At 41.1% G+C, this 26,499-nt stretch overlaps 1 protein-coding gene across 2 annotated transcripts; it reads left to right on the top strand.

Annotated features, from left to right (window-relative positions):
- Nucleotides 1–969: 969 nt before the first annotated feature.
- Nucleotides 970–21,468, top strand: LOC123164549 (kinesin light chain 3). 2 transcript variants are annotated; one of them, XM_044582069.1, is made up of 18 exons: nucleotides 971–1,255; nucleotides 1,577–1,642; nucleotides 1,738–1,928; nucleotides 2,633–2,737; nucleotides 3,688–3,788; nucleotides 4,154–4,232; nucleotides 15,317–15,328; nucleotides 16,029–16,094; nucleotides 17,018–17,086; nucleotides 17,159–17,215; nucleotides 18,136–18,213; nucleotides 18,601–18,698; nucleotides 18,778–18,823; nucleotides 19,210–19,337; nucleotides 19,805–19,904; nucleotides 20,420–20,482; nucleotides 20,927–20,983; nucleotides 21,111–21,468. In XM_044582069.1, exons 1-18 carry the CDS (start codon nucleotides 1,123–1,125, stop codon nucleotides 21,288–21,290), a joined length of 1,629 nt encoding a protein of 542 aa, XP_044438004.1. In that variant the 5' UTR covers nucleotides 971–1,122; the 3' UTR covers nucleotides 21,291–21,468. The 2 variants fall into 2 exon arrangements, with proteins under 2 accessions (XP_044438005.1, XP_044438004.1); XM_044582070.1 differs by lacking the exons at nucleotides 20,420–20,482; nucleotides 20,927–20,983; nucleotides 21,111–21,468 and adding an exon at nucleotides 19,437–19,494 and having other exon boundaries at nucleotides 970–1,255; nucleotides 19,805–19,842.
- Nucleotides 21,469–26,499: the final 5,031 nt, after the last annotated feature.

Here is a 26,499-nt window from a genome sequence, read left to right as displayed (position 1 = left end):
GTGTTTAACATTTTTAGAATACAAGATCAACATTTTTAATACCTGGTCAACATGTTTTCTATACACATTTGACATTTTTCAAATGTTTGATTAAGATTTTTTAAATACAAGATTAACATTTTTAATACATGGTCACTTTTTTACTTAGACATTTAACATTTTTTCAATGCTTGATTAACATTTTTCAAATACAAGTTTAACATTTTTTAGTACAATACAAGATTATCATTTTTAACATACATGGTCAACAATTTTTCTTTATATATTTAATTTTTTAAATGCTTTATTAACAATTTTCAAATATTTTTTATACATTTTTTAATACAATACAAGATTAACATTTTTTTTCAAAACATGGTAAAAAAAATTTATACACATTTAACATTTTTCAAATGTTGGATTAACATTTTAAATACTTCTTTAGTTATTTGTTTCAAATGCTTGATGAATATTTTTTAAATACATGATCAACTTTGTTCACATACATTGTATATTTTTCATATACATAGTAAATTTTTTCTATACACATTTATTATTTTTTAAATGCATGATTAACATTTTTCAAAACATTATGTAAATTATATTTTTTAATATATATGTTTAGAATATTTGGAAGTGTAAATGAAAGTAAAAAAAGGAATAAAAAATGAGAACAAAAATCGTGAAAAAATGTTTAAAATGAGTGAGTGGCATCCCGCGCACTGGGCCGGCCATTCTCGTGGTCCTGCAGCGAGACCTTTTTTTCTTTGAGCGAATCCTTCAGCGAGACTGCCTCTAGTCCACTAGTTCAACTCAAAAAAAAAAACCGAGTCCACTAGTTCAACTCAAAAAAAAAAAACCGAGTCCACTAGTCCAGCGAACTATTGGGTTTTGTTGCTTCACTGTGGTTATTGAGCCGTTTGTTGGGTATTATTGGGCCCCCAGTTGCAGCGGCCTCGTGGCCGAACTAAAAAACTGACCGCCTGGTCCTGGCCCTGGCCCAACCAAACCCCTCCCTCCTCTCTCGAGTTGCGCTGGCCGCCTCCCTGCCGCTGCCGCCGACGAAGAAAGCAAGCACCGTCCCCGGCGCCTCCGCTGCCGCCGGCCCCTGCCGCCGGTCGAGAGGCGACAAAATATCGGAGCATGTACTCGCGGCGGAGGCTTCTCTCGCTCCTGCGGCACGCTCGCCTCGCCCCGGCGGGTCGTCTCGCCGCCGCGCCGCCTTCGAGGAGCTTCAGCCTGCCCCGCGCGGCCGTCGGCGCGGCCTCCACCTCAGGTGAGCGCTTCCCCGTGCCTCTACTCTCCACCCCTCACAGGATCCCCGCGCCGGGTCGGTAGCGTTCAGTTTGGCGGTGGAATAGCTGTAGCGAGGCGGACTGGTAGTGTCTTAGATCGTGAGATTGCGATGATGCTGCCTCTGATTGCTTGGGCGGATGTACTGAGAGATAGGCGAGGGTCGTGAGGGCCTAAGACTAGATTAGTGATCTGATTTTAATCTGTCCCGCGGGTATTGTTCCTATTGCAGTAAGGGTGGTATTTCTCTTGCCATCATAACCATTTTAACAAGATGAGTGAAATTAATGATTTTCTCTCACAGGTTCTAGTGATGGTCACTTCAGTTGTAAGGGTTCAACATATGCCGCCATACTGATTGGGCAAGCAGGTCCGCTCTCTGCATATGCAGCCTCCTCCATTTGATTTAATGAAATAAATATCATATTTGATACCATGGCAATCCTAATTCCAGTCTTGTTACAGCTGTTGTTCTTGGCCTGAGCAGCAACTCTGTATTGGCTCAGGATGATTTGGTTGCTCCAGCAGCTACAAGTGAGCACGCTGATGTAAATGTTACTGGCCTGCGTCGTATTGAAGATGGTTCAGTGATCTCAAATGAACACACGATCAAATGGAGAATGTGCACTGATAAAGCACGAGAGTTTTTCATGGAAGTAAGTTTCTCATTATCCTTACCTTCATCTGAACCACCTTTTGGCATTATCCTTCTGAGAAAAATAATCTTAGTACTACATTATAGTTTCCTCCTCTGTTCAAACATAATTCTCTTTATTATATGTGTTTCCCGAAAATGATGCGAAATTTAACCACAATCATGTTGATACATCATAGCCTAGAAAGAACAACTCCAGTGCTTAGTCCCCTGATGCTGACTGATTTTCATATAACCTGTTTGGTCCACACTTTTTGGTCACTTGCTGCAACTCTTACTATGGGGATAGCTCTTCAGTTTCTTCATTAAACCATGTGGATTTGGAAGGTTTAGCCTGTAATTAAAGTATTAAACTATGTGCTGTTTCATGTTGATGTATGGGAACTGGGTGGTAATTTGCCATGATATTTTTTATTGGTATTTCTTGAAAGCTTGGGTTTAGCAACTTCTCGTATTGTAAGTACATATTCCAAGACCTTGCTTCAGTTACAAAATCATGCAACTATTGAACATTTAAATTAAGTATGACTGTTTGGACCATATACCCTGTGCATTACAATTTTTTAACATCATAATGTTTGGTTGGAGTATAACTGTATGAGAGGAGGAAAGGAGGCGTGTCTCTTTAGTTACTCCTACTCTTCATTCGACCGTTAAATTACAGTTGTTGTTAGTCTATCATATCCATTTATATTAATTTTCTAGGGAAAACTAGATGAAGCCGAGAAGTTATTCAAGGCAGCCTTACAAGAAGCTAAAGAAGGATTTGGACTCAGAGATCCACATGCTGCATCAGCTCTGAACAACTTGGTATGTGTTACTGTTGATTATGAACTGAAGATTGAAGTAGCATTCTATTTGCCTTTCTAATGTATGGAACTGCAGTACCCATATAAGTCCATAAGCTAGATTATGAGGTTTAAGATCTGTTTGGGTTCATAGTCAAACATTACCACACTTTGCTGTAAGCTAGGCAAGTTTAACCGAGTTAGGAATAGGTTTTGTTCGTAGTAAGTAGTAACATATTTGGCCAGATTCCTCTTTTTTTTTGACAGTGGGCCATACAACCATAGACTCAAAAGGTGTGCCAGATTCTCTTAGGGATGCTAAAGTGCACACAGATTTTGTTGTCCTAACCTATGCAAGTTCAGCAAGAAATATGTGGAAAAGTTTGAACAGGTTAGACATTGAACTAAACTGGTAAACTCAGCTGCATTTAATACCATACCATTATATGCTTAATTATGTCTATTTTGTAATATTTAAACCGCGTGGGGGTACTGACAACGTAAGGCTACCAGTTAAATCAAAGTGTCTGATAAGTCACCTAGAGAACTCTTGTTTGCTAGTTTTTATGCTTTATAGAATTTAAAATACTTGTGTGTATCAGGATTCAGGAATAGATTCTGCGCACTGTATTTTAGATTCCATATGTTTATGAATCTGCATGTGAAGTCCAATATCATGTGATTCCATTAAACCCGTAACCATTTAAGCTCTCTCAACCAAACAACTTCAAAAGACCGGAATTGTTGGTTTCTTGTACAAATACCACTGTATTATCCCCCCTATGTTAAGTTGTACGGGTTGCATTTGACACACTGGCACTCAAATAGGTTTTGTCTACAAATTTGAATAGGCAGGCCATGCTCTCTTTTGTGGCAGGCTTTCGTAAACCTACCTTAAAAGTTAATACAAGTCTTGCATGAAGCAGCATTCCTTTTTGTTCCCCTATTTAACTATTATCCTAAGTTTTGCAGGCAGAGTTTTATAGGCTAAGGAAAGAGTATGAGAAAGCTGAGCCGTTATATCTGGAAGCGATTGAAATCTTGGAGCAATCATTTGGACCTGATGATATACGGTACTTTGATTTTTAGATTATACTGTGTTCTATATCCTTGTTCAGTGACTTTGGTTCGGCTCATTTTGTAAAAGAAAGTTCTAGTCAGGAGCAAAATACCACTCTTTTGGGATAAATAAGAGTATATGTGACAGATATTTTTGTTCATTACATTCTAGTATGTGTTACACATTCCTGCCTGCTCATTGTATACCATTGTTGGTGAGTGGAAGGATGGTATGCACTTCCGGCTGTGTGTGTTGCCTGTGTGTGTTGCGTGGTTGACTGCACTTGTCAATGCATACAGTGTTTCATCTAAATTCCCTGTGTTGGAGAACTACCTTAATGTTGGAATTGTATAAAGATACTTTACATGCCTCTTGTAGGGTTGGAGCAGCTTTTCGTAATCTTGGGCAATACTATTATATTCAACGCAGGTTTGATCAAGCTCAGACATGTTTTGAGGTACCTGTTTTTACCTCATGATTTTTTTTGAGTTAATGTCTTATGTTTTTTGTAATTGTATTATCTTGTAATGTTTGACAAGCTTTTAATTGAAATGTCATCTAGGCAATAATTCTAAGGAATGAATATACATTTTCTGTTGCTACCTTAATATGTAGTTCTTTAATCTTGCTGGACACAATGATGGCCATTTTTCAATAATCTTTGGAAACCTGAATAGTGCGCAACATCACATTGGAATAGCCAGGAAAATCAAATAGTGTTGTATGTGTGGCCCATCACTTTTGGCCCATGATCTAGACAAGGAGAGGCTCAAAGTTGTCTGCCTCTCTTCGGTCTACATGGTATCAGAGGCCAGGGCCCTGGAGATGGCAGCGTCGTCAGCAGGGCTCATCTTTCTCCCTCTCGCGACAGAGCAGCGTGGTAGCCTGGAGCTGCGCGGTGGCTGCAGCAAAGGGCAGCACGCTGGTGTGTCATGGGATGGCGCGGATTGACTGGTGGTTGGGCGGCGCACAGGTGGCGGAGTGTGAGCGGGAGGCACTGCCGGAGTTGTTGCTGCTGTTGAGGTTGGTGTTGTTGGAACTGATGGCTAAGCTTGGCGCTGACGCATGTAGAAGACGTTCTCATAGCTAAAGTGAGTAGCTGAAGTGAGTGATCCTGGTGGTGGTGTGGCTGCTGATTGCAGAGGAAGGAGGCAACACTGGAGGTGGTACAACTAGGAGAAGAAGAGATGGAGTCTGTCATGGGGTGGGGTCTGAACTGGCCTCTGCTCTGGAGAAATTGGCATAGCCCATGACTGTGAAAACTGTTGAGGGGTCATCTCCAACACACGATGCAGAAGGTGGTGCACTTGTCGTGTTCCAAGCAGATCGGGTTTTGAAGCTTGAGCTCATGCCAAATGACGTGAATCTGAATGGCGGGAGCAGCTACCTAAGCTGGTCGAGGTGGGCCCTGTTGATCTTGAAGCCAAAGGATCTGATGGGATATGTTCTTGGGACGGTTGAAGAACATGATAACAAGGAAAGCTCAGAATGGAAGAAGTGGAGTGTTATTGACTCACTGATACTAGCATGCATGTTGAACTCCTTGATTGTAATGCTCCCAAGGCGGAGGTAGGTGTTGGTAGTAGCAATGGAGGTGGTCGGAATGGGAGATGTTGTCGGAATCGGGGTGGTGGTTCTTCGAATGCTCCTCATTGGAATGCTCCCAAGGTGAGGCATAGGGGATTGTGGTACATGGACCGCAACAGGACGGACCAGGAGGGAATGCACATGCTACCTGCAGTTGTCGAGGATAAGAAGATTACAGCCCTAATCCAGGATGGGACATGCTCCCAAGGCGAGGCGTAGGGGGCTGTGGTACATGGACCGCAACAGGACGGACCAGGAGGGAATGCACATGCTAGCTGCAATTGTCGAGGATAAGGAAATTAGAGCCCTAATCCAGGATGGGACATGTGTCTTTTGACAAAATGTATCAAATATTTCCTAATGTATTGAATGGTGTGGACAAGAGCAAGCTGAACCGTGGCTCAGGCATTGATGTTCACCATGAATGTGCCCAAGTTTTCGTATAGTGAAGCTGTCATGATGGCCACCTTCTTGATCATCGCACATCATCCCGGTTGAAAGGTATGAAATTGTTGTGAGTTAAGTTTCACAGAAAATAAATTTCTAGTTCCTCCCAAGGTGTTTGATTGCACTTGTTTTGTTCGTGATCATAGGCCATCAACAAATTGGATCCTCGGGCAGTCAAGTGTATCTTTATTGGGTATTCTTCAGGACAAAGAGGGTACAAATGCTAGAATCTGTAGGAGAGGATGACATTTGTGAGCATTGATGTTACATTCCGTGTGTCAAAACCTTCTTATGGTGAGAAAAATGATCTAAGCATCATGTCTGAAGGCCTTGACCAATCTCGGGTTGGTGAAATTGGTCTAAGAGGGGGATAGTAGTGGCACATTAACTCATGTGGCTCCTGTGACACAAGCATCGACCTACACTAGTGATGCGCAGGTTGGTGCACTGGCTCAAGTTGGTAGCATGCCTGGTAGTGTGCCGAGGTGGACAGCAGAGCAAGCGAAGCAGCTCAAGGTGTATTCATGGAAGAGTGGTAATGTGTTACACATCAGGGGGAGCAACTAGATCAGCCACTGATGGAACAATAGGGTAGTACTAATGTGATTTCCATCTCCTATGATGGGGACCAGGCTGAAGGGTCAGTGGCTACCGAAGGGTCAATTGTTGGGCCAATTTCTTTGGGGAGAACTACTCGAGCAAGAACAAGGGTACCCGATAATCGGTATGGGTTCGATGCCAATGATATTGGAAATTAAGTTTTGTATGAGGCATTATCTCCAACCTACAAAGCATTTGTTGCTTCTCTTTAGTCTAACCTATAGAGCATTTGTTGCTTCTCTTCAGTCTGTGTCAATTCCGACTTATATGAAGGCAAACGGGTGACTCAAAATGGCATATGGCCTTGGTGGAGGAGCTGGAGGCTCTGTGTAAGAGCAAGACATGGGTAGTAACACCTCCAAACAGGAAAGAACGCAATCAACTGCAAGTGGGTATACACTGTGAAACAGAATGTAGAAGGAAAGATTGGAAGGTACAAAGCAAGGCTTGTGGCAAGTATAACCAGGCCAACGACGGTAAATTGGTGACTAAACCAAAGAAAGACTGTTTCTTTGATGACGTGGTCATTGGGATACAATACGACAACAAAGATGATGAAGAATATGCCCTACTCAAGGGGTCAAGCACTCGATCGTAACTAAATCATCTTGATGCACTCGTAGCATGAGCACATAGGGCAAGATGAAAAGAAGGATAAACAAACAAGATCGTCAACTTTAGCATGGCATGCTTCCATCAGTGCTTCAAAACATTTGCTATTCTTATCTCTAGAAGGGTGCTTCTATTGTTGTAGTGTTTCTAGCAAAAGAGGACAAAACTCTACCTGGAAAATGTATACCTCCGGTATCGCGTTGCGGGTGAGAAGGGCCTGAATATTTCCTAGCAGCCAACACCCCACTAACTCACACGTCATTCTTGCATCTCAGGGCCCGAGAAACAGCAAAAAGCAAAAGGTGTGGACATTGTAATTTTTCCATACAGAGAAACTGACCGTCTTTGAAGGTGAACTTGTGGGGCACTGCTGTCAGCAAAACATTTCCTAGTGTGCAAGTGAAGGTGGTATAAAGGCAGCAAAAGTGTTCCAGCAGCTAGCCATGATGCTTGCCCCATCGTCGAGGCAGAGAAACCTCTCAGCAAGCACTGGAGCTCACCATTTCCACCACATCGACGCCTCCGATCTCCCCTGCGGTTCCCTTTCCCGAGAAGCAACTTATCTTGGTTGTTGGATCGACGTACATATAGCCATGGGCGCGCAAGGCTGAACCTCTATTTCTTCAGCTGCCTTTCTTCCCACCTGGGCATGACGACCTTCTCCATGTAGGTGTTCCACGAAGAGGTCGCTCCGTCCACGCTCAGCAGCATCGCGCCCATCCTGCGCATAACCACTGAATTGAGCCCGAATGCCCCCAAATTCTCTTACCTCTGTACGTGCATTCGTTTTCGCGGGCATACATATGGTGCATTTTGCATGTTGTTTTGATGCGTTTGGGTTTGGATTTTGTGCTAGATCGAGTGCTCCCAGTGAATTTTTTGGTGTCGGATCAATGCCGCGTAGGCTGTGTGTACATGGATTTTTTTTGTCTTCACACATTTAAAATTATTTGTCCCGAGATTTTTTTTGGGGGGGGGGGGCATGCATGCCTCAATTCGTGTTTTTCTAGGATGTTTTTGCTTTTGATTCACAATCATATGGGTCAATGCAGAAAAATAGTTTGTGATTTCCTAGAGGAAGTTTCTGGTTTGTCTTTTTTTTTGCTTTGAAGAGCTAATTTTGGAGTATGTTCGTAGTTTACGCATTAGATTTTGCTTCGCGATTAGCCATACATATTACTTGTTCATTTCGGTTGTGTTTAACACTTGAAGGAGCAGTTAGATGTACTAGATATTGGTATTTCCGATACTTTACTTGTTTTGTTGAAATCATATTGCAATCATATAGTTATGGTCAATTGGTTTCGCTAGAGTAGTTTTAGATATCTCAAATGGGGACTCAAATAATTGGTTTCTAGTTTCTACTACATCCTACAAAGTAAATGGAAGTTTTTGCATTTTGCTCGTTTTATTTTTAGATTACTTTTTTGCTATGAACATAGGTAGGTATTACGCATTGAAGAAGGCACACCGGCTGGATCACAATTCTGTTGGTCACGGAGTCAGCAGTTTAAGATTGCTCTGCTCCAATGACTTGAGAAGGTGAGATGCAATCTCCATGGCTCTATGCATTTTGCATACTCTAGCGTATGTAGTGTTTCCTTCATTTCGGTTCACCATATACGCAAGAGCATGCAAAATACATGGAGCCATAGAGATTGTGTCTCACCATATCAAGTCATTGGAGCAGAGCCGTCTTGAACCACTTGACTCTGCGACCGATAGAATTCTGATCCAGCCGGTGTGCCTTCTCGAATGCGTAAAACCAACATATGTTCGCTGCAAAAAAATTTAAAAATTAAGTGACTAAAACGGTAGAAACTTTAATTCCTTTGCAGGATGCAGTAAAAACTAGAAACCAATTATCCGAGTCCCCATTTAAGATACATGAAATTATTCTAGCCAATTCATTGACCATAACTATCTGATTGCAGCATAATTTCAACAAAACGAGGAAAGTATCAGAAATACCACTATTTAGTACACCTATTCTGCCCCCTCAAATGTTAAACGCAAAGGTGCTCTGAAATGAAGTAATACGTGTGGATGATTGCCAAATGTAAAATCTAATGCGGACGCTTACGAACATAGGAGGAAGCTAGCCGAGCCTAGGAGGATTCACTTAGGTAGCTGGAACGTAGGTCTCTGACAGGGAAGCTTCGGGAGCTAGTTGATGCAGCGGTGAGGAGGTTGATATCCTTTGCGTCCAAGAAACCAAATGGAGGGGTCAGAAGGCGAAGGAGGTGGAGGATACAGGGTTCAAGCTGTGGTACACGGGGACGGCTGCAAATAGAAATGGCGTAGGCATCTTGATCAACAAGAGCCTCAAGGATGGAGTGGTAGACGTTAAGAGACGTGGCGATCGGATTATCCTGGTCAAGCTGGTAGCTGGGGGCTTAGTTCTCAATGTTATCAGCGTGTATGCCCCGCAAGTAGGCCACAATGAGAACACCAAGAGGGAGTTTTGGGAAGGCCTGGAGGACATGGTTAGGAGTGTACGATTGACGAGAAGCTCTTCATAGGAGGAGACCTCAATGGCCACATGGGTACATCTAACACTGGTTTTGAAGGGGTGCATGGGGGCTTTGGCTATGGCATCAGGAATCAAAAAGGAGAAGATGTCTTGAGCTTTGCTCTAGCCTACGACATGATCTTAGCTAACACCCTCTTTAAAAAGAGATAATCACATCTGGTGACTTTTAGTAGTGGCCCACACTCTAGCCAGATTGATTTCATCCTCTTGAGAGAAGATAGGTGTGCGTGCCTAGATTGTAAGGTGATACCTGGTGAGTGTTGTCCCTCAGCATAAGCTGGTGGTTGCTGACTTCCGCTTTCGGATCCGTGTCCAGCGGGATAAGCGTGCCAAAGTCGCTAGAACGAAGTGGTGGAAGATCAAGGGGGAGGTAGCTCAGGCGTTCAAGGAGAGGGTCATTAAGGAGGGCCCTTGGGAGGAAGGAGGGGATGCGTACAATGTGTGGATGAAGATGGCGACTTGCATTCGTAAGGTGGCCTTAGAGGAGTTTGGAGTATCCAAGGGAAGGAGAAGCGAAGCTAAGGATACCTGGCGGTGGAATGATGATGTCCAGAAGGCGATTAAGGAGAAGAAAGATTGTTTCAGACGCCTATACTTGGATAGGAGTGCAGACAACATAGAGAAGTACAAGATGGCGAAGAAGGCCGCAAAGCGAGCTATCAGTGAAGCAAGGGGTCGGGCGTATGAGGGCCTCTACCAACTGCTAGGCACGAAGGAAGGCGAAAGGGACATTCACAAGATGACCAAGATCTGCGAGAGGAAGACGAGGGATGTTGGCCCAAGTCAAATGCATCAAGGACGGAGCAGACCAACTCCTGGTGAAGGACGAGGAGATGAAGCATAGATGGCGGGAGTACTTTGACAAGCTGTTCAATGGGGAGAATGAGAGTTCTACCATTGAACTGGATGATTCCTTTGATGAGACCAGCGTGCGTTTTGTGCGGCGGATCCAGGAGTCTAAGGTCAAGGAGGCTTTAGAAAGGATGAAAGGCGATGGGCCCTGGTTGTATCCCCATTGAGGTGTGGAAAGGCCTCGGGGACATGGCGATAGTATGGCTAACCAAGTTTTTCAACCTCATTTTTCGGACAAACAAGATGCCAAAAGAATGGAGACGGAGTATATTAGTACCAATCTTCAAGAACAAGGGGATGTTCAGAGTTGTACTAATTACCGTGGAATTAAGCTGATGAGCCATACAATGAAGCTATGGGAGAGAGAGTCATTGAGCACCGCTTAAGAAGAATGACAAGCGTGAGCAAAAATCAGTTTGCTTCCATGCCTGGGAGGTCGACCATGGAAGCCATTTTCTTGGTACGACAACTTATGGAGAGATACAGGGAGCAAAAGGACTTGCATATGGTGTTCATTGACTTGGAGAAGGCCTATGATAAGATACCGCGAAATGTCATATGGTGGGCCTTGGAGAAACACAAAGTCCCAGCGAAGTAGATTACCCTCATCAAGGACATGTACGATAATGTTGTGACAAGTGTTCAAACAAGTGATGTCGACACTGATGACTTCCCGATTAAGATAGGACTGCACCAGGGGTCAACATTGAGCCCTTATTTTTTGCCTTGGTGATGGATGAGGTCACAAGGGATATACAAGGAAATATCCCATGGTGTATGCTCTTTGCGGATGATGTGGTGCTAATTGACGATAGTCGGACGGGGTAGTTAAGAGTTATGGAGACAAACCTTGGAATCGAAAGGGTTTAGGCTTAGTAGAACTAAAACCGTGTACATGATGTGCGGTTTCAGTACTACTAGGCGCGAGGAGGAGGTTAGCCTTGATGGGCATGTGGTGCCTCAGAAGGACACCTTTCGATATTTGGGGTCAATGCTGCAGAAGGATGGGGGTATTGATGAAGATGTGAACCATCGAATCAAAGCCGGATGGATGAAGTGGCGCCAAGCTTCTGGCATCTCTATGACAAGAGAGTGCCACAAAAGCTAAAAGGCAAGTTCTACAGGACGGCGGTTCGACCCGCAATGTTGTATGGCGCTGAGTGTTGGCCGACTAAAAGGCGACATGTTCAACAGTTATGTGTGGCGGAGATGCGTATGTTGAGATGGACGTGTGGCCACACGAGGAAGGATCGAGTCCGGAATGATGATATACAGATCGAGTTGGGGTAGCACCAATTGAAGAGAAGCTTGTTCAACATCGTCTGAGATGGTTTGGGCATATTCAGCGCAGGCCTCCAAAAGCTCCAGTGCATAGCGGACGGCTAAAGCGTGCGGAGAATGTCAAGAGAGGTCGGGGTAGACCAAATTTGACATGGGAGGAGTCCGTAAAGAGAGATCTGAAGGATTGGAGTATCACCAAACAACTAGCTATAGACAGGGGTGCGTGGAAGCTTGCTATCCATGTGCGCGAACCATGAGTTGGTCGCGAGATCTTATGTGTTTCACCTCTAGCCTACCCCAACTTGTTTGGGACTAAGACCCTGTTTGTTTGGGCTTTTGCTTCTGCTTTTGGAGCTTTTATGGCTTTTGGGCCTAAAGGCTTTGTTGTTGTTGTTGTTGTTGGATGCTTACGAACATATTCCAAAATTAGCTCTTCAAAGCAAGTAAAAATGGTAAGCCGAAAAAGTTCTAGAAGAGATAACATTAATTGTTTTTCTACATAGACTTATGATTATGAATCAAAAGGAAAACATCATAGAAAACCGTGAAGCGAGGCGTGCATGCGCCACACAACAATTCGCAGCACAAACATTTCTCTACGTGGGAGCACAAAACTTTTCCAAGTACACACAGCCTATGCGACATTGTTCCGGCGCCAAAAAAGGTTCACCATGGGCGCTATCTCTGCCACAAAAACCAAACCAAACGCATCAAAACACCATGTGAAGTGCATCATATGTATCCCCATGAAAACGAATGCACACACAGAGATAAGCAAATCGGGGGTGCTCGGGCGCGATCTCGACGGTGACACGAAGGATGGGAGCTATGATGCTGAGCATGGGCGGGGAGACCTTGCTGCCGAACACTATGGAGAAGGTCGCATGCCTATGTGGGAGGGGAGGAAGATGAAGAAATAGGGGTCTTGCCTTGCATGCCTGTGGCTATTTATACGCGGTCCAACGGCCAAGATAAGCTGCTTCTCGGGAAAGGGGACCGTGGGGGAGATCGGAGGCATCGGTGTGGTGGAAATGCTGAGCTCCGCTGCTTGGTGAAGGGTTTCTCTGCCATGGGGCGAGTGTCGTGGCGGACCGTTGGAATACTTCACTGCCTTTTATCACCTTCAAATTCGCTTACACACTAGGGAATGTTCTGCTGACAGCAGTACCCCACAATGTTTAGCTTTGAAGAGGGTTTGTTTTCCTGTATAGAAAAGATTACAAGGTTCACACCTTTTGCTTTCTACCATTTCTCGGGCATAGTGGCAGTGAGATGCAAGAATGACGTGTGAGTTAGTGGGGTGCTTACTGGTAGGAAATATTTTTGTTAGTGTTGATTATCCTTCTCTTCATCTTTCCTATGTGCTCATGTCGTGGGATGATTTAGTTTTGATCAAGTGCTTGACTCCTTGAGTAGGGCATATTCTTCAACATCTCTTTTGTTGGATCATATCCGCATGACCACGTCATCAGAGAGATGGTCTTTCTTTGGTTTGGCCCACTGATGTACCGTCGTTGGTGCATTACATTGACTATGATGAGACCGTTGCTCCAATGGCGAAGATGAATGCTATGAGGATTCTGATCTCCTGTGCACTAAATTTTGGGTGGTCTTGCATGGGGACTTGTAGAAGGTTTACATGGAGATCCCACTTGGGTTCTTTACTTCTAAGACTGCTTGCAAGGCATGTAGGCTCAAGAAAGCCCTTTACGGGCTGAAGTAATCTCCAAGAGCTTTGTTTGACAAGTATAGACAGGCAGTGTGTCACATGGGGCATGGACAATGCAATGGTGATCATACATTGTTTAATAGACACTCTAAAGGGAAATTAATCATTCGTGTAGTTTATGTAGATATCTTTATCACCGGAGAAGGATGACGTACAGATAGCAAGATTAAAGAAGTGTCTGGGTAAGGCCTTTGAAGTTAAAGATCTTGGTCGACTCAAGTACTTCCTTGGTATACAAATGGTCATGTCTGGAAAAGGAATAGCTCTTTCTCAAAGAAAGTATGCCTTGGACCTTCTCTGTGATGTTGGCATGTTGGGCTTTTGAGCAGCTTCATCCCCAATTGATCAAAACTATAAAGTGACTGCCCAAGTTGGTGATCTTGTGGCTAAAAAAATATATTAGCTATTGGTGGGAAGATTTGTTGTACTTGTGTCGTACACGACCACACATTGCATTTGCGGTAAGTGCTGTGACTAGTTACATCCATGAGCCTAGAAGTGAACATCTCGTGGCAGTACATAGAATCTCGAGATACTTGAAAGGTACTCTTGGGGAAGGGTTGTTGTTCAAGAGTTATGGACACCTTGTTGTAGATGGTTATTATGATGTTGATTGGGCTAGCTGCTTGATGACAACAGATCAACTTCAGGCCATTGTGGTTTCGCAGGAGGAAATCTAGTGTCTTGGAGAAGCAAGAAACAACCCGCTGTTTCGAAATCAACTGCAGAGGCTAAATACAGAGATATGTCTTAGGGACTGAGTGAGTTGCTATAGACAAGGAATCTATTAGAATGTATGGTGTGACAACAAGTCGGCAATTAATATAGCAAACAACCTAGTTCTGTTGAAGTGTATATGTGGATTGCCTAGCCCTTTCCATCAGTTCGGATTTTTGGTTGCGTTGGCTAGTGCATGAAGCTGGACATGGTATCAGAGCCTAAGGTCTTAAGTTCAAGTCCTGGCTTTCGTAGTTTATCAAAAAATTGTTCTTCCCCCCTTTGTGTCCATGTATAGGCCTCTTGAGCCATACGTGAGTCTATCCATGTGTCGACTTCCCGCATCACACTGAGAGGGGGTGTTGAAGTGTATATGTGGATTCCTAGCCCTTTCCATCAGTTCAGACTTTTGGTTGCGTTGGCTAGTGCATGAAGCTTAACAAGTTCAACATGATAGAACAAACATGTGGAGATAGACAGATTCTTTATCAAAGAAAAGCTGGATTTGGGATTATCAAGATAGAGCATGTGGTTCAAATTGCAGATTGTTTGACTGAAAGACTTAGAACCAGAGAATGCAGCTTAGCGTGTGACAAGATGGGAATGATAGATATCTATCACTCGTGAGGGGGAGTGTTGTATGTACGGCCCATCACTAATGACCCATGTGGCCCAGGCCCGTACCAATCAAGTGGCTCGCTGACCTAGAGGAGAGGCTTGAAGCTGTCTGCTTCTGAGCGCCGCCACAACACAGGAACACATCGCTGGTACGCCGCTCCTCGGTCTACAGATAGGAATCAAAGGATTTCTCAGAGAAACATACCAGTTTATACATCATAGAATTTCTTAAAAAAAACATAGCACCCACAACACTGCAAAAGTTATCATCTGGATACTCATTTTCGGTTGCACATGGTGCCCATTTTCTGTCTTGCTGTTACAGTTCACTAATGTAAGCTTCTCTACTTATTTGAGTTGTGCTTGTTCTAACCATGTGCAACATAAAAAATTAAGGAACTGCTTGTGGAACAATATTACAATACAATCTTGAAAAGGAAAACATGTTTAGCCATTTTAATTTTCAATATATTTATTGCATCATTTTGTATTATTTGATGCATGTTTTCTTCAGTTTAAACTTGCTTCTTATATTATTTTCTGTTTCTGTTGTTTCTTTTTGCAGCGTGCTTTGAAGGTACTGAACATTAATTCTCTACCCTCCCTTTCCTTTGCATGTTTCACATTCGTTATTTTAATATCATGTGTGTCTATGCCAGTAAGATTATTGAATAGTACAACATTTGGGTAAGGCAGTACACTACTTCAATATTGTCTATTGTTTGACACATGGCACACAAGCAGACAAAATGATAAACTGTGAGAGAAATATATCCGACATTGTGTCATGGCACACTCGGCAAAGCACTAGAAAATATGTGCATGTAAATTGATGATATGTACATCAAAAGCTCTTCCAATTTACCTATGAAGGCCAGTATGACCAAGCATCAGTTGGTCTTTTGTATGAATACAAACTTTAGCTATTCTTCCATGTGAATACTGTGTTAATGTTTCATCCAAGAAGAGCTACTGTACTGTCCTTTTCCCTCTTGTGTAGTATGTATTCTGCTGACTTTATCTTTATTTGTTTTCTCTGAATAATCAAATACTCCCTCCGTCCCATAATATAAGATCGTTTTACAAGCTAAAACAGCTTGCAAAACGATCTTATATTATGGGCGGAGGGAGTATTTGTTAGTGGTACATACCAGTTACTGATGAGTAAAAATTGTATGTGCTATCCTTTGTTCAGAAATAATATATCTGGATAAATTTTTCACGGTAAGGTAATTTATGTTTTGTAGCTCTAGCTCATAATTTTGAACTTTTTGTAGATAGAAGGACGTGTTATGGGGCTTGGTAACCCAGACTATGCAAATACAATGTACCTTCTTGCCAAGGTACAACTGCTCTGTTACTGTATAAGTTAGTGTTCTATATTCTCTTATTCTTTTCAGAGACATCTTTCTGGAAGGGCACGAGCTTTGTATTTCATTTGAGTTAATTAACGGAAACCAGATACAGCAGGCATACACCTAAGCTAAACTAGCTTCTGAGCCCCACAGGCCACACTCCAAAGCTATGACACTGTTTGGTGGAAACTATGTATTTTCTTTCCTAGCCCCTTAGCCAGATACGACACGCTCACCTAGCTAAACATAACCAAGCATATCTGACATGGTGACTGTTTTTTGGAAGCGGAAACTATGTAAACTACATGGATATTAGTTAGGCCCCATTTTGTTTCAATGAATTTCAAAGAAAACTCCGAAGGAACTGATTCCTATGGAAAAACTCTTTTCAAGTTGCTGTTTGGAATGGAGAAAAGATGAACAGTGAACCATACCCTATTGCCATCAATTTCACAGGAAATAAAACATGTGACCTCTTTTTTTTCGCGGACGAACGGGGCAGCTAGGCGAGAGTCCAACAGTTTTGGTGCGAGAGAGTCACGTAGTTTTAAAATTTTCCTTTTTGCGAGCTTTGTTAATCATGACCGAGGACACAAGTGATGGGTGAATAAATGGATGAGGGTGGTTTGGACGATATTACTGATATGCGGGTGCCTTATTCTAATGACCCCACATGTCATCGAGTAAATATTAAATGTTCTATCTTCAAGGCTCACACTTTCACCCTTATTGAAGCGCTTATGCCCTTTTTGAGCTCACTCTAAACTGTGTTTTCTTGAGCATTTCCCTAATTTTTACAGTCTCCTAAATAGATGGAACCATTTGCAACTATTTACCAGAGAAATGCATTTTCAAGCTTTCTAACTGTGTTGTGCCAGAAAAAGGCTAAACATATCTTTTCCTGTTCGTAGGTTTTAAGTCAACAAGGAAAAGGAAAAGATGCAGAAGCTCTTATTCGAGAGTCTATTAGGATACTTGAGGTATGTTTATCATTTAGGAGTAGATCTTAATCTCTTTTTTGTGCATGAAAGGGTTTAACGAGGGCTAATTAGGAAGCTGGACTTGGCGAATCACCTGCGTGCATACAAAGAATGAAGTTTCTCTCTTTGGTAAGCACCTTTATCAAATATGTTATAGCTCTCAATAAACCACTATGCTTTCCAAACTTATGCATAGGGGTTTCTACTATGTTGATGTTTATAAAAGAAATGCTGTAGCCATGCTCTTTGATGTTTCTTTTCTCTCGAGAAAACGCAGAAGCTTTGTGTTCTGTTGTATTGAAAAGGCAGGAACAGAGTTACACACCCATGTGGACAGATTTGAAACTGAATACAAAACAAACAAGGGCAAAAGCATCGTCAGGGTAGGAAACTGGAAACAAAACAAACACATGCCATGAATGCCAGAAGTTGCATATTTAAAATATAAATACAATGCGACACTGATATTTGACGGTGAGCAAAACAACACTTTCAGGCACACCTTGATCTTCACCTGGGGAGAGAGGGAGAGGGTTAGCTTGGACGGGTTTATACGTCAAAGCATGAGGCTAGCGTCCAATTTAGAGGTCTCTTTTATCGCGGCTTCCTTTCAAGGTTCAAGGATCCTTTAGTAAAATATTTAGTGTGATTATGTACAATCAGTTGGAAGAACATTTTAGAGGTGGGCAGAGAGTGGAAATTTTAGATGACACCTAAAGTGTCCCCAATTGATATGCTAAATTATTCTTCAGATTCCTAATTCTTAGTTTCTGCAGTATTCAATAAAAAACAACAGCCTCTGATGTACTTTCTCTTATTTAAATCTGCCTTGCTGAAAGCATTTCTTCTATCTAAATGCAGATATTGACATACTAAACTTAAAAAATGTGTTTGCTGATCACTCTTCTTAAGTTCCCTGCAATGAGTACATACTCTTCTTAAGTTCTCTTATGGCATGCTCTGACCAGTTCTGCTCTGTGATTCTTGTTTGTGATTTTACTTCATCCTTGAGCGCATTTTTTGCTCTTGTTTAATATACTGTTTTTTAGGAGTTGGTGAAGTCAAAGCAACTGGCTGAAGCTGAAAATTTGCAAAGGAAGATATTACATAATCTGGAGCTTTCAAAGGTATGCTTATATAGCTTTAAACATATACTTCCTTCAGTGGTCTGTCATGTGAAGTTGATATGAGCCTTAAATCATAGGCTTGTGCATCCAGTTAGTTTAGTTCGGTAAATACGGTATGAAACCGAAATACTGTTTGGTTTTAGTAAATACCAAACTGACTGAAGTTGACATGAATCCAGAAAATGAGGGGACACTATTTTACTTTCATTTCTATATCCGAACATCTCAAAGTTGTCATGTGGAATGCTGCCTCAGTACTCAGTACGATCTGCGTGTATAAATGATTAAGTGGCCCAGTGTAGAGCATGAAACCATATTGCCATAGACATCAGTGATCAGTCCATGACACGTAAACTACTGAAATATATCTGTGGAACTGTTTGGTAGGGATGGAATTCATTGGATACTACAGCCGCAGCCGAAACCTTAAGTGTTACTCTTCAAAACATAGGGAATTTGAAGGAATCAGAAGAACTATTGGAAAGGTAAAAAGGTTGTTCGTTAAGCTCCTTGGCTATTTTTAAAGTTTTCTTACTTACAGGTTTAATTGTTTATGATATTCAGATGCCTCACTGTCAGAAGGAAAATTCTCTCTGAAGATCATTTTGAGGTTTGCCATTTCCTTGTATTTGGCTTTTGAGCCGATTCTCGATTATAACAGAATGTCATCGTGTTACCAAATGAAAGCATCGTGACCAGTTTATCTTAATGGTCACACTTGGTAGTATATATCACAAGCTTTGTTACACGGAAACTCTTAAAGTTGCATGCATCTTAAGATTTTGTTGTTAAGTCTGATATATGTAGATGGGATTGACCCATATGGCCTGCCTAGGATGGCGTGGCTCACGTGGCCTATAACCCTGGAGCCTGATAGCCACCACATAGCTGCGGCCAATCTGAATTGGCTTTTGAAATCTAAAGATATATTTATGTTGAACAATTGCATTCTATCAGTGATTGATTACCTATTGTATGCTGGTCTCATTGTTATAGGTAGCAGGTATATTGGTACACTTGGCAAGGCTAACTTTGCTTAAAATTACTAGTGATATCAAGGTAAACAATGATCTGTCTACGCCTCACCTTGTCAAGGCAAAACAACTTGTCAATGATTCAATAAGGTATTGCCATTTAGCTCCATTTTTTTGTGTGTTCCGAGTTTCTATCTCCATAAACCCATGAAGCACATCAAAAGGTGGTTTTGTTTTCATATGTCATAGATTACTGTAGTGAAATCTCGAGGATTTTCTCAAATTTGAGGATTAATCCCTTTGAAAGGTATTCTTCTTATTGGCCTCTATGATTTCACCATTAAACTTGCTGGTGGCATATTTTGTGTTACCCATAAAGATTAGCTGAACCGTTTCATTGGTGAAATTTCAACTCAAAATTTCAAATAAAAAAATGGTGGTATCTAATTCACAGGTCTGTTTGACTGAAGCCTGCTTTCATTGCTATTCTATACTTGAGTTATCCCTTCTATGGTGTTGCATTGTACATGTTTATTACATTTATTGCCTAGAATACTGGTAAGTAGCCCAATGAATTGTTTAATGTTACTGAAGTCTTCAATATTTCATCATGGTAGGATAACGGAAGGAATATTGAATCCTTCAAGGGAGAATCGGAAAAAATTAAATAGCACATTTGCCATGGAAAGAGAGAAGATTGGGGCAATAGTTGTACTTGTATGTTTCTACTTCCTACTCACCCTGAGGGATTTATCTTATTATATGCTACCCTGTTCATGATGCTCAACCCCTTCTACTGCCATTTTTACAATTTTCACCTGCTTTCATGTTTATTTATTTTTCTTTCCATCAGTTAAGAATTAGTTCTGTTGGTAACTCTCAGGATTGCATTTTTAAGCCATTGGTGCTTTAAATTTTCAAGCTGATCAAAGTTATCATAAAGCTCCCATGTAACATCAGGTTGCCTTTACCTTTGTTGTGGGATTTTGTACGATAAGAATGTTATGTCAACCCCATGTTCCATGAAGAGATAACTAGCATCGTATCTGAAAATTTCTGCATAAGAATGATCTCCCACCATACGTGAATTTAGTTGTAACCTGATGTCGCAGTGCTGTACCTAGGATTGTGAAACATTGGAAATTGATTTATTAACACTATTATTATTGTTATCTTCTTGACTAGGTAGATGCATGAATCCCAGTTTTCTTATTGATACTTTGCTATTATAGTTGCAAGCACTTGAAGTTGTTGGACTTCTTGAAGCTGCAAGAAAGAGAATACAGGCACCAGCGGTATTTTTCCAATACTTCATTTATTAATATGGCAATGACCTAATTATATGTTGTACTGTTTATTTGTTTGCCTGTAATATAACAATGCCTGCTCTAGAAGTTGGTACTCCTTGATAAGGCTTCCTCTGGAACATATGATGCATGGATACTTCTACATTGATGATGTACGCATATCAGACACATGTCGGCTATTCATATGGCCAGATAAACCTCTCATAGATGCTCGATATACTAAATTGTGCATCCATTTTAAAGATAATTTTGAAAAGGTCCTATATAACACTGATGCTTTTTTCAATACGGAAATGGTACCGAGACATAGTTTTATTTTTTCTGTACTTGATCAACTTTCCTCTGCATTGTGTTAATTCATGCTTAATTTACCTATAGTATCACTTAATTTTATCAGTTCTATTTTTGCTGACTTGGATTGCTTCATTTCAGTTTGATTATCAACACGTTGAACAAGCTCTGCGCAGGTGTATTTCACTTTACAACGAGGTTTGTGTCAGACCCTTCTCCACATTTGTCAAAAATCACGCAACGAAGCATCAGCCTTTCTGTTCAGTTGGATCTGTAGTGCACAAGAACTAAACAGCCATTGTGACACGATATCTAATTGTTGCAGCCTCATACAAGAAACGTGGTGTCGAAAGCCCTCAGGCAGCACTACCTAAAATGCTTGCACAGCCTCACGCTTATTGTTCAGCACGATCCAGACATCTCGGATGCACCGCAGATGCAGGGTCTGCTAGGTGAATCACAGCGAATAGTGAAGTTATTGGGCGAGGAGAACAATACGAAGTAGTCCGTTTTTTATGGGCGATATGAAGTAGTTGGTGACTCAGAGGAATAAAACATGTCATACAAAGTCTTGTATTTACAGGTTATGAGAGAAACCAAAGGTGAAGATTTTGCCCAGGTGGGCAGAATGTTAAAATAAATTATTGATTTCGTTGGTTTTGTTGGTAGCTCTTGCCCGTTTCCACTTGGCGTTTATAAATTTTTCAATCAAGGCCTTTTCTCCTCCCATCATTTTTAGACGAATTTGTTTTCCCATATCTATTTTTTATACAAGTGTCTCCTTAGCGGTGACTAAGGTGATGATTTGGTTCCTCAAGTTTTGAATTTTTTTATCCTGTACACAACATAAGGTATGGGTTTGATTTACAGACAGCACAATCCAGGTGGTACCGGTCTGATGCTTGCTAAGTTGGGAGTAGGATGGTTCCTGGTAGAATGGTTATTACATCCACGTCGCCCACAAGCTTGACAGAATTCTTGAAATTGCCTTTGTCCTTGTGTTGAGCCGTAAGATTTCAATTCTTCTCGTGTTTCCGTTTTCTGCTGGATTGTTTTTGGTGGTTCTTCTGATCAGCCAATGTTGCTTGTATTTTGAATGCTTGAACGAGCTTCAAGCAGCGGTGTTGTACCCGATGGCATGCCAGATGATTCTTCTTGGAAGCTCATCATGCTTTTTAGCCGAGTGCATCAAATGATGACAGAAAAGCAAAACATATCATGTGGATGCAATGGGGAGCTCCTATTCTGCGCCTTTTGTGCCGCTTAGCGCTCTTCGCTGCGATCGGGCCAGCCCATTAGCGACTTTGTTTTCAAAAAGTAAAGAGGAGTGCGTGGGATTTGAAACTCGAACGTCCAGGTCGTTGCCCTACTAGCCACTAGGACAATATCAAGTTTGTGTTAAAACTATCTGGGCGCAACCTTTTTTTATTTTTGGAATGCAGTACAGACGCAAGCGCTAATACATACGCGCATACACTCATCCCTATGAACGCACACACGCACAATCTATCCCTATTAGCACCTTTGAGAGATTGAGCCGGCATATCAACTTAGATTTACAAAGTCATTTTAGGCACCTCGTCGTCGATGGGAACGTCTCCTCCCACTGAAAACGCATCGCCGGAAATCCTGAAATAAATCTAGAAATAATGCGAGCATCAGGATTTGAAACTTTGTGGGCTGGAGATAACACTGTCCCTTTAACCATCCAAACACGTTGTTTCGCCTGGGCGCAACCTATTAGAAGAAAATGAACTGGTTTTTCACTGGTTTTTTTTGTATTTTTTATTTTATTTTCTCCATTTTCTTCTTTTTTATTCTGTTTTCTTCACCTTTTTTTCTTTTTTCTTTTCTTGTTTCTTCTCTAATTTTTTCTTTTTTCATTTGCTTCTTTGGTTTTCAATGTTTTTTGTTTTCTTTTGTTTATTCTACTTTTTTTCTTCTCCGTTTTTTTGTTGTGCTTTCATTCTTTTTCTCTACTTTCTACATTTGTTTCTTTGGTTTTATTTTTCATTTATCTCTTTTTGGTTTATTTTGTTTTAATTTTTTAACTGCGCCCATGTCTCGCACGTGGTCACGACTAGGCGTGTAATATACTTGAGGCGAACGAAGACGGTTTTTTCATTGTTTTTTTTCACGGTTTTTTTCTTTTTTTTGTTTGACAAGTTCTCTTCGTTTTTCCTTCGGATTCTGTTTGGTTTCTTTTTTCTTCTCCCTTTTTATTTGATTTTCTTTTTTCTTCTCCATTTTTTGTTTCTCTTTGGTTTTTCTTATTTTGTTTTTATTTTTACTCTAAATTTTTGTATATGTCAAAACATTTTTTAAATAAGTGAACAACATTTTTTGTATACACGTTCAACATTGCCCGAACGCTTATTCAACATTTCTCACATATTTGTTCAACATTTTTCAAATACTTATTCAATATTTATTCAAAAAAATTCAAATAAATATTCCACATTATTTAAATACTTGTTCAACATTTTTGAATAAATATTATTTTTCAAATAGGTGTTTAAAATTTTTAAATACTCATTCAACATTTTCGTATACATGTTCATCATTTTCGAAATTCTTGTTCAACACTTTTCATATACTTGCTCAACATTTTTTTATACCTATTCAACATTATTCAAATACTTGTTCAACATTTTTAATAATTATTAAAACATTTTTAAATACTTGTTCAACACTTTTCAAATTCTTGTTCAATATTTTTAAATATATATATTAAGAGTATTTAAAAGTATAAAGAAAAGTACAAAAATTACAAAAATGAGAACAAAAAACAGAAAAAACAAATGTTGGCCCAGCGGGCTCGTCCCGACGCGAGCGGATGCCCCTGTCTCGCTTAAAGCGAGAGATAAGGGGGCCCCAGGAGACGTGGGATTCGAACGGAATAATCCTATCGGACACATATTGCATCCAATTGGCAACATTTCGCACAGGAGGAGCGAGTGGGCCAGCCCATTTAAAGCGCTAAGCAGGTTTCCTGTTTTATTGGTTATGAAAAACCTTCTCGAGGGGTTTCCTTTTCCCTGTTTTTGGTTTTCTGTTTCTTTTTTCTATCTCTCTGTTTTTTTCAAACAATTATAATTTTTAAAAATCATATTTTCCACCAAGTATTTTTTAAATTTTGTTTGGTACTAGAAAAATTGTTAACAAAATGTTCGTGCTTACAAAGTTTATTCTCAAATTCAAAAAACGTCAGTGTTTCTAAAATTTGCTCGTATTTTGCAAAAAGTTCAGAAACTTGAAAAATTGTCCATTTACTCAAAAAAATTATCCAAATTTCCAACATTATTCACGTTTTCAGAAAAATTCAATTTTACGAAAATTGTTCATCAAATTTTGATATATGTTGATGGGTTTCAGAAAAATTTACACAAACTTAAATAAGTTCACAAATTTTAATAAAAGATCATCATATTTTAAATAATCTCACAAATTTTAAATTAGTTCATCAAATTTGGAAAAAGTTCATTGAATTTGAAAAAAATGTCATCAAAATCGAAAAAAGTTCATCGGTATGAAAAAGGATTCATTGATTTTGAAAAATATATATTGAATTTAAAAACATAACGCATTTTTAAAAAGCAAAAAGAAAAGGAAAAACCATGTAAGAATTTTTCAGAAAACCAACAAATGAACCACGAACACCAGAAAGGATAAAAAGCTATAAAGAGGTAAGTGGCAGACCCATTGAAGCGTCACAGTGGTTGGACCGATTCTAACTGAATTCATGAGTTCGACTCACGGCACCCGTGTTTCTTTTTGAAGTTTGTATTTAACACAAAAGAGAGAGAAAAAAAGGTAAATGGGCCGACCCAACTCGAAAGGGGGTGTGCGCCGGTTGGGGAATTAGCCTATGGCGTTTATAGGAAATGGCTTCCAATGCCCAATGTGGAGTCCCTAGAAAAAACTTTTCTCTTGTCCAGAACCAGCCCAGTCATGCGTGGGCCAAGTTGTGGGTTTCGATTGCATGGGCCGAGCAGCTTGTTGGTACCCTGTTAACTAACGAAAGGCAACCCATGGCCTTCTCGAACCCACTCAAGATCGGAGACCCACTTGCTAGCGGGGACACACTCCTCCGTCGCCGCTTTAATTCCCTCCTCCACCCCCTCCCCCTTTTCCTGCCTCATCGCCACCACGGAGCAACTGGCAGGAGACGGGACATGAGGGGAGCATCGACGATATAAAATAATTATGTACTTAAAGAGATTGAAATAAAATAAAATAATTGAAATCACAGCTAAAAATTCCTCCCCATGTTGATCAGTTTTTTGAAATATCTGTCACTCCTCTTGTTTGCCTGTTGGGTAGTGGAATCCACAATTTATGCGGTAGTCAAAACAACCCGTGATTTTTTAAGTTTATTTAACACAAAAGAGAAAAAATTGTTTAATGGGCCATGTAAGTGCATCAAGTGCCCCTTAGTGGTTTTGGAGTATTGAAGACAAATAGGTTGAGGGACTAATGTGGTCGTGAGTGTACACAGGAGTTACAGTCCATGAAGATTTGGTTTAACCCATGGAAGACGACCCCTAAAAATATATTTATTCAAGTAAAGAATTTGGTGATGAAATTGGTACGACTCCTGAAGAAATTGATGTGAAGACTTTGAAGCTTGAAGACTTTTGTTTTCGTATTTTCTCTCTTCTTATTTTGAGTGATAGGAAAAACGTACTGTTAAAGGGGGGTGACCTGAATCATAGTTCACATTTCCAAAAGTGATGCTCAAACCTATACATATACAAGCCGCTTCGAGTGAAGCCTTTGGAAATCCCTCGAACAGCTGACGAATTTGCTAGCGATAGCGACGCAGTTCATCTGATCACTGACGAATTTGGTCAGACTGAGGAGTTAGGATTTCGTCAGTTCAATCTGCATATTGTGAGGAAACTGACACTACAGGAATCAGCTACTTTGCCGTCTGCCACGGAAGACGGCAAAGGCAAGGATGGCGGACGGCAAAAGGCTCTGGCAAAGTAGGCTACGGCAAAGAGCTTCTTTGTCGTCTGCTTTCTGAAGCGGACGGCAAAGGGGCCTTTGCCATCAGCGGCGGACAACAAAGAAAGCCGACGGCAATAAATGTGCTGTTAGTCCATTAGGCGGCTAACGGCAGCCTTTGCCGTCCGCCGCTGACGGCAAAGAGCATCCGGCCTTTGCCGTCCGCCGAATGACGTCATCTGGACGTCACTGCGGGACAAGTCTTTGCCGTGTGCTACTATAGGCAAAGCCTTTGCTGTTCGCCGCTGTAGGCAAACTTACCAAATGGGTCAGCTCCCAGGGAGCACATGTGGCCGCCGCGTGGCTTCTTTGCCGTCCGCGGCGGACGGCAAAGGCGCCTTTGCCATCAGCGGCTGACGGCAAAGGTGCCTCTTTTTTTCTGTTGTTTTTAATCCAGCAATTTTCACAGCAAATATATGACACACACACACACATGACACACACACACACACACACACACACACACATATATATATTTCACAGGGCTATTTAACAGCAAACATATGACATATCCAGCACATAAGTTTCATCATGCATACATATATAGTTCCATCCATTCATACATAGCAAGTTGCACATACACATTGTTCCATCCATACATATTACAATGCAAAGTTTCATCAAGATAGCAAGTTCCATCATAGCAAGCTAGAAGAATACTAGAGGAGAATGAAAGAAAAAACAAGCACTCCATCATAGCAAGC

Source organism: Triticum aestivum, chromosome 7D (assembly GCF_018294505.1).
Source record: "Triticum aestivum cultivar Chinese Spring chromosome 7D, IWGSC CS RefSeq v2.1, whole genome shotgun sequence".
Taxonomy (NCBI): Eukaryota; Viridiplantae; Streptophyta; class Magnoliopsida; order Poales; family Poaceae; genus Triticum; species Triticum aestivum.
This window is presented reverse-complemented; position numbering and strand designations above follow the sequence as displayed.

Excerpts from the sequence above, each read along its gene's own strand:
- LOC123164549 (XM_044582069.1), top strand. The coding sequence starts at position 1,123 with ATGTACTCGCGGCGGAGGCTTCTCTCGCTCCTGCGGCACGCTCGCCTC. Across the intron at positions 1,256-1,576 it reads CGGCGCGGCCTCCACCTCAG|GTTCTAGTGATGGTCACTTC; the intron begins GTGAGCGCTTCC and ends TTTCTCTCACAG. Across the intron at positions 17,087-17,158 it reads AGTCTATTAGGATACTTGAG|GAAGCTGGACTTGGCGAATC; the intron begins GTATGTTTATCA and ends AGGGCTAATTAG.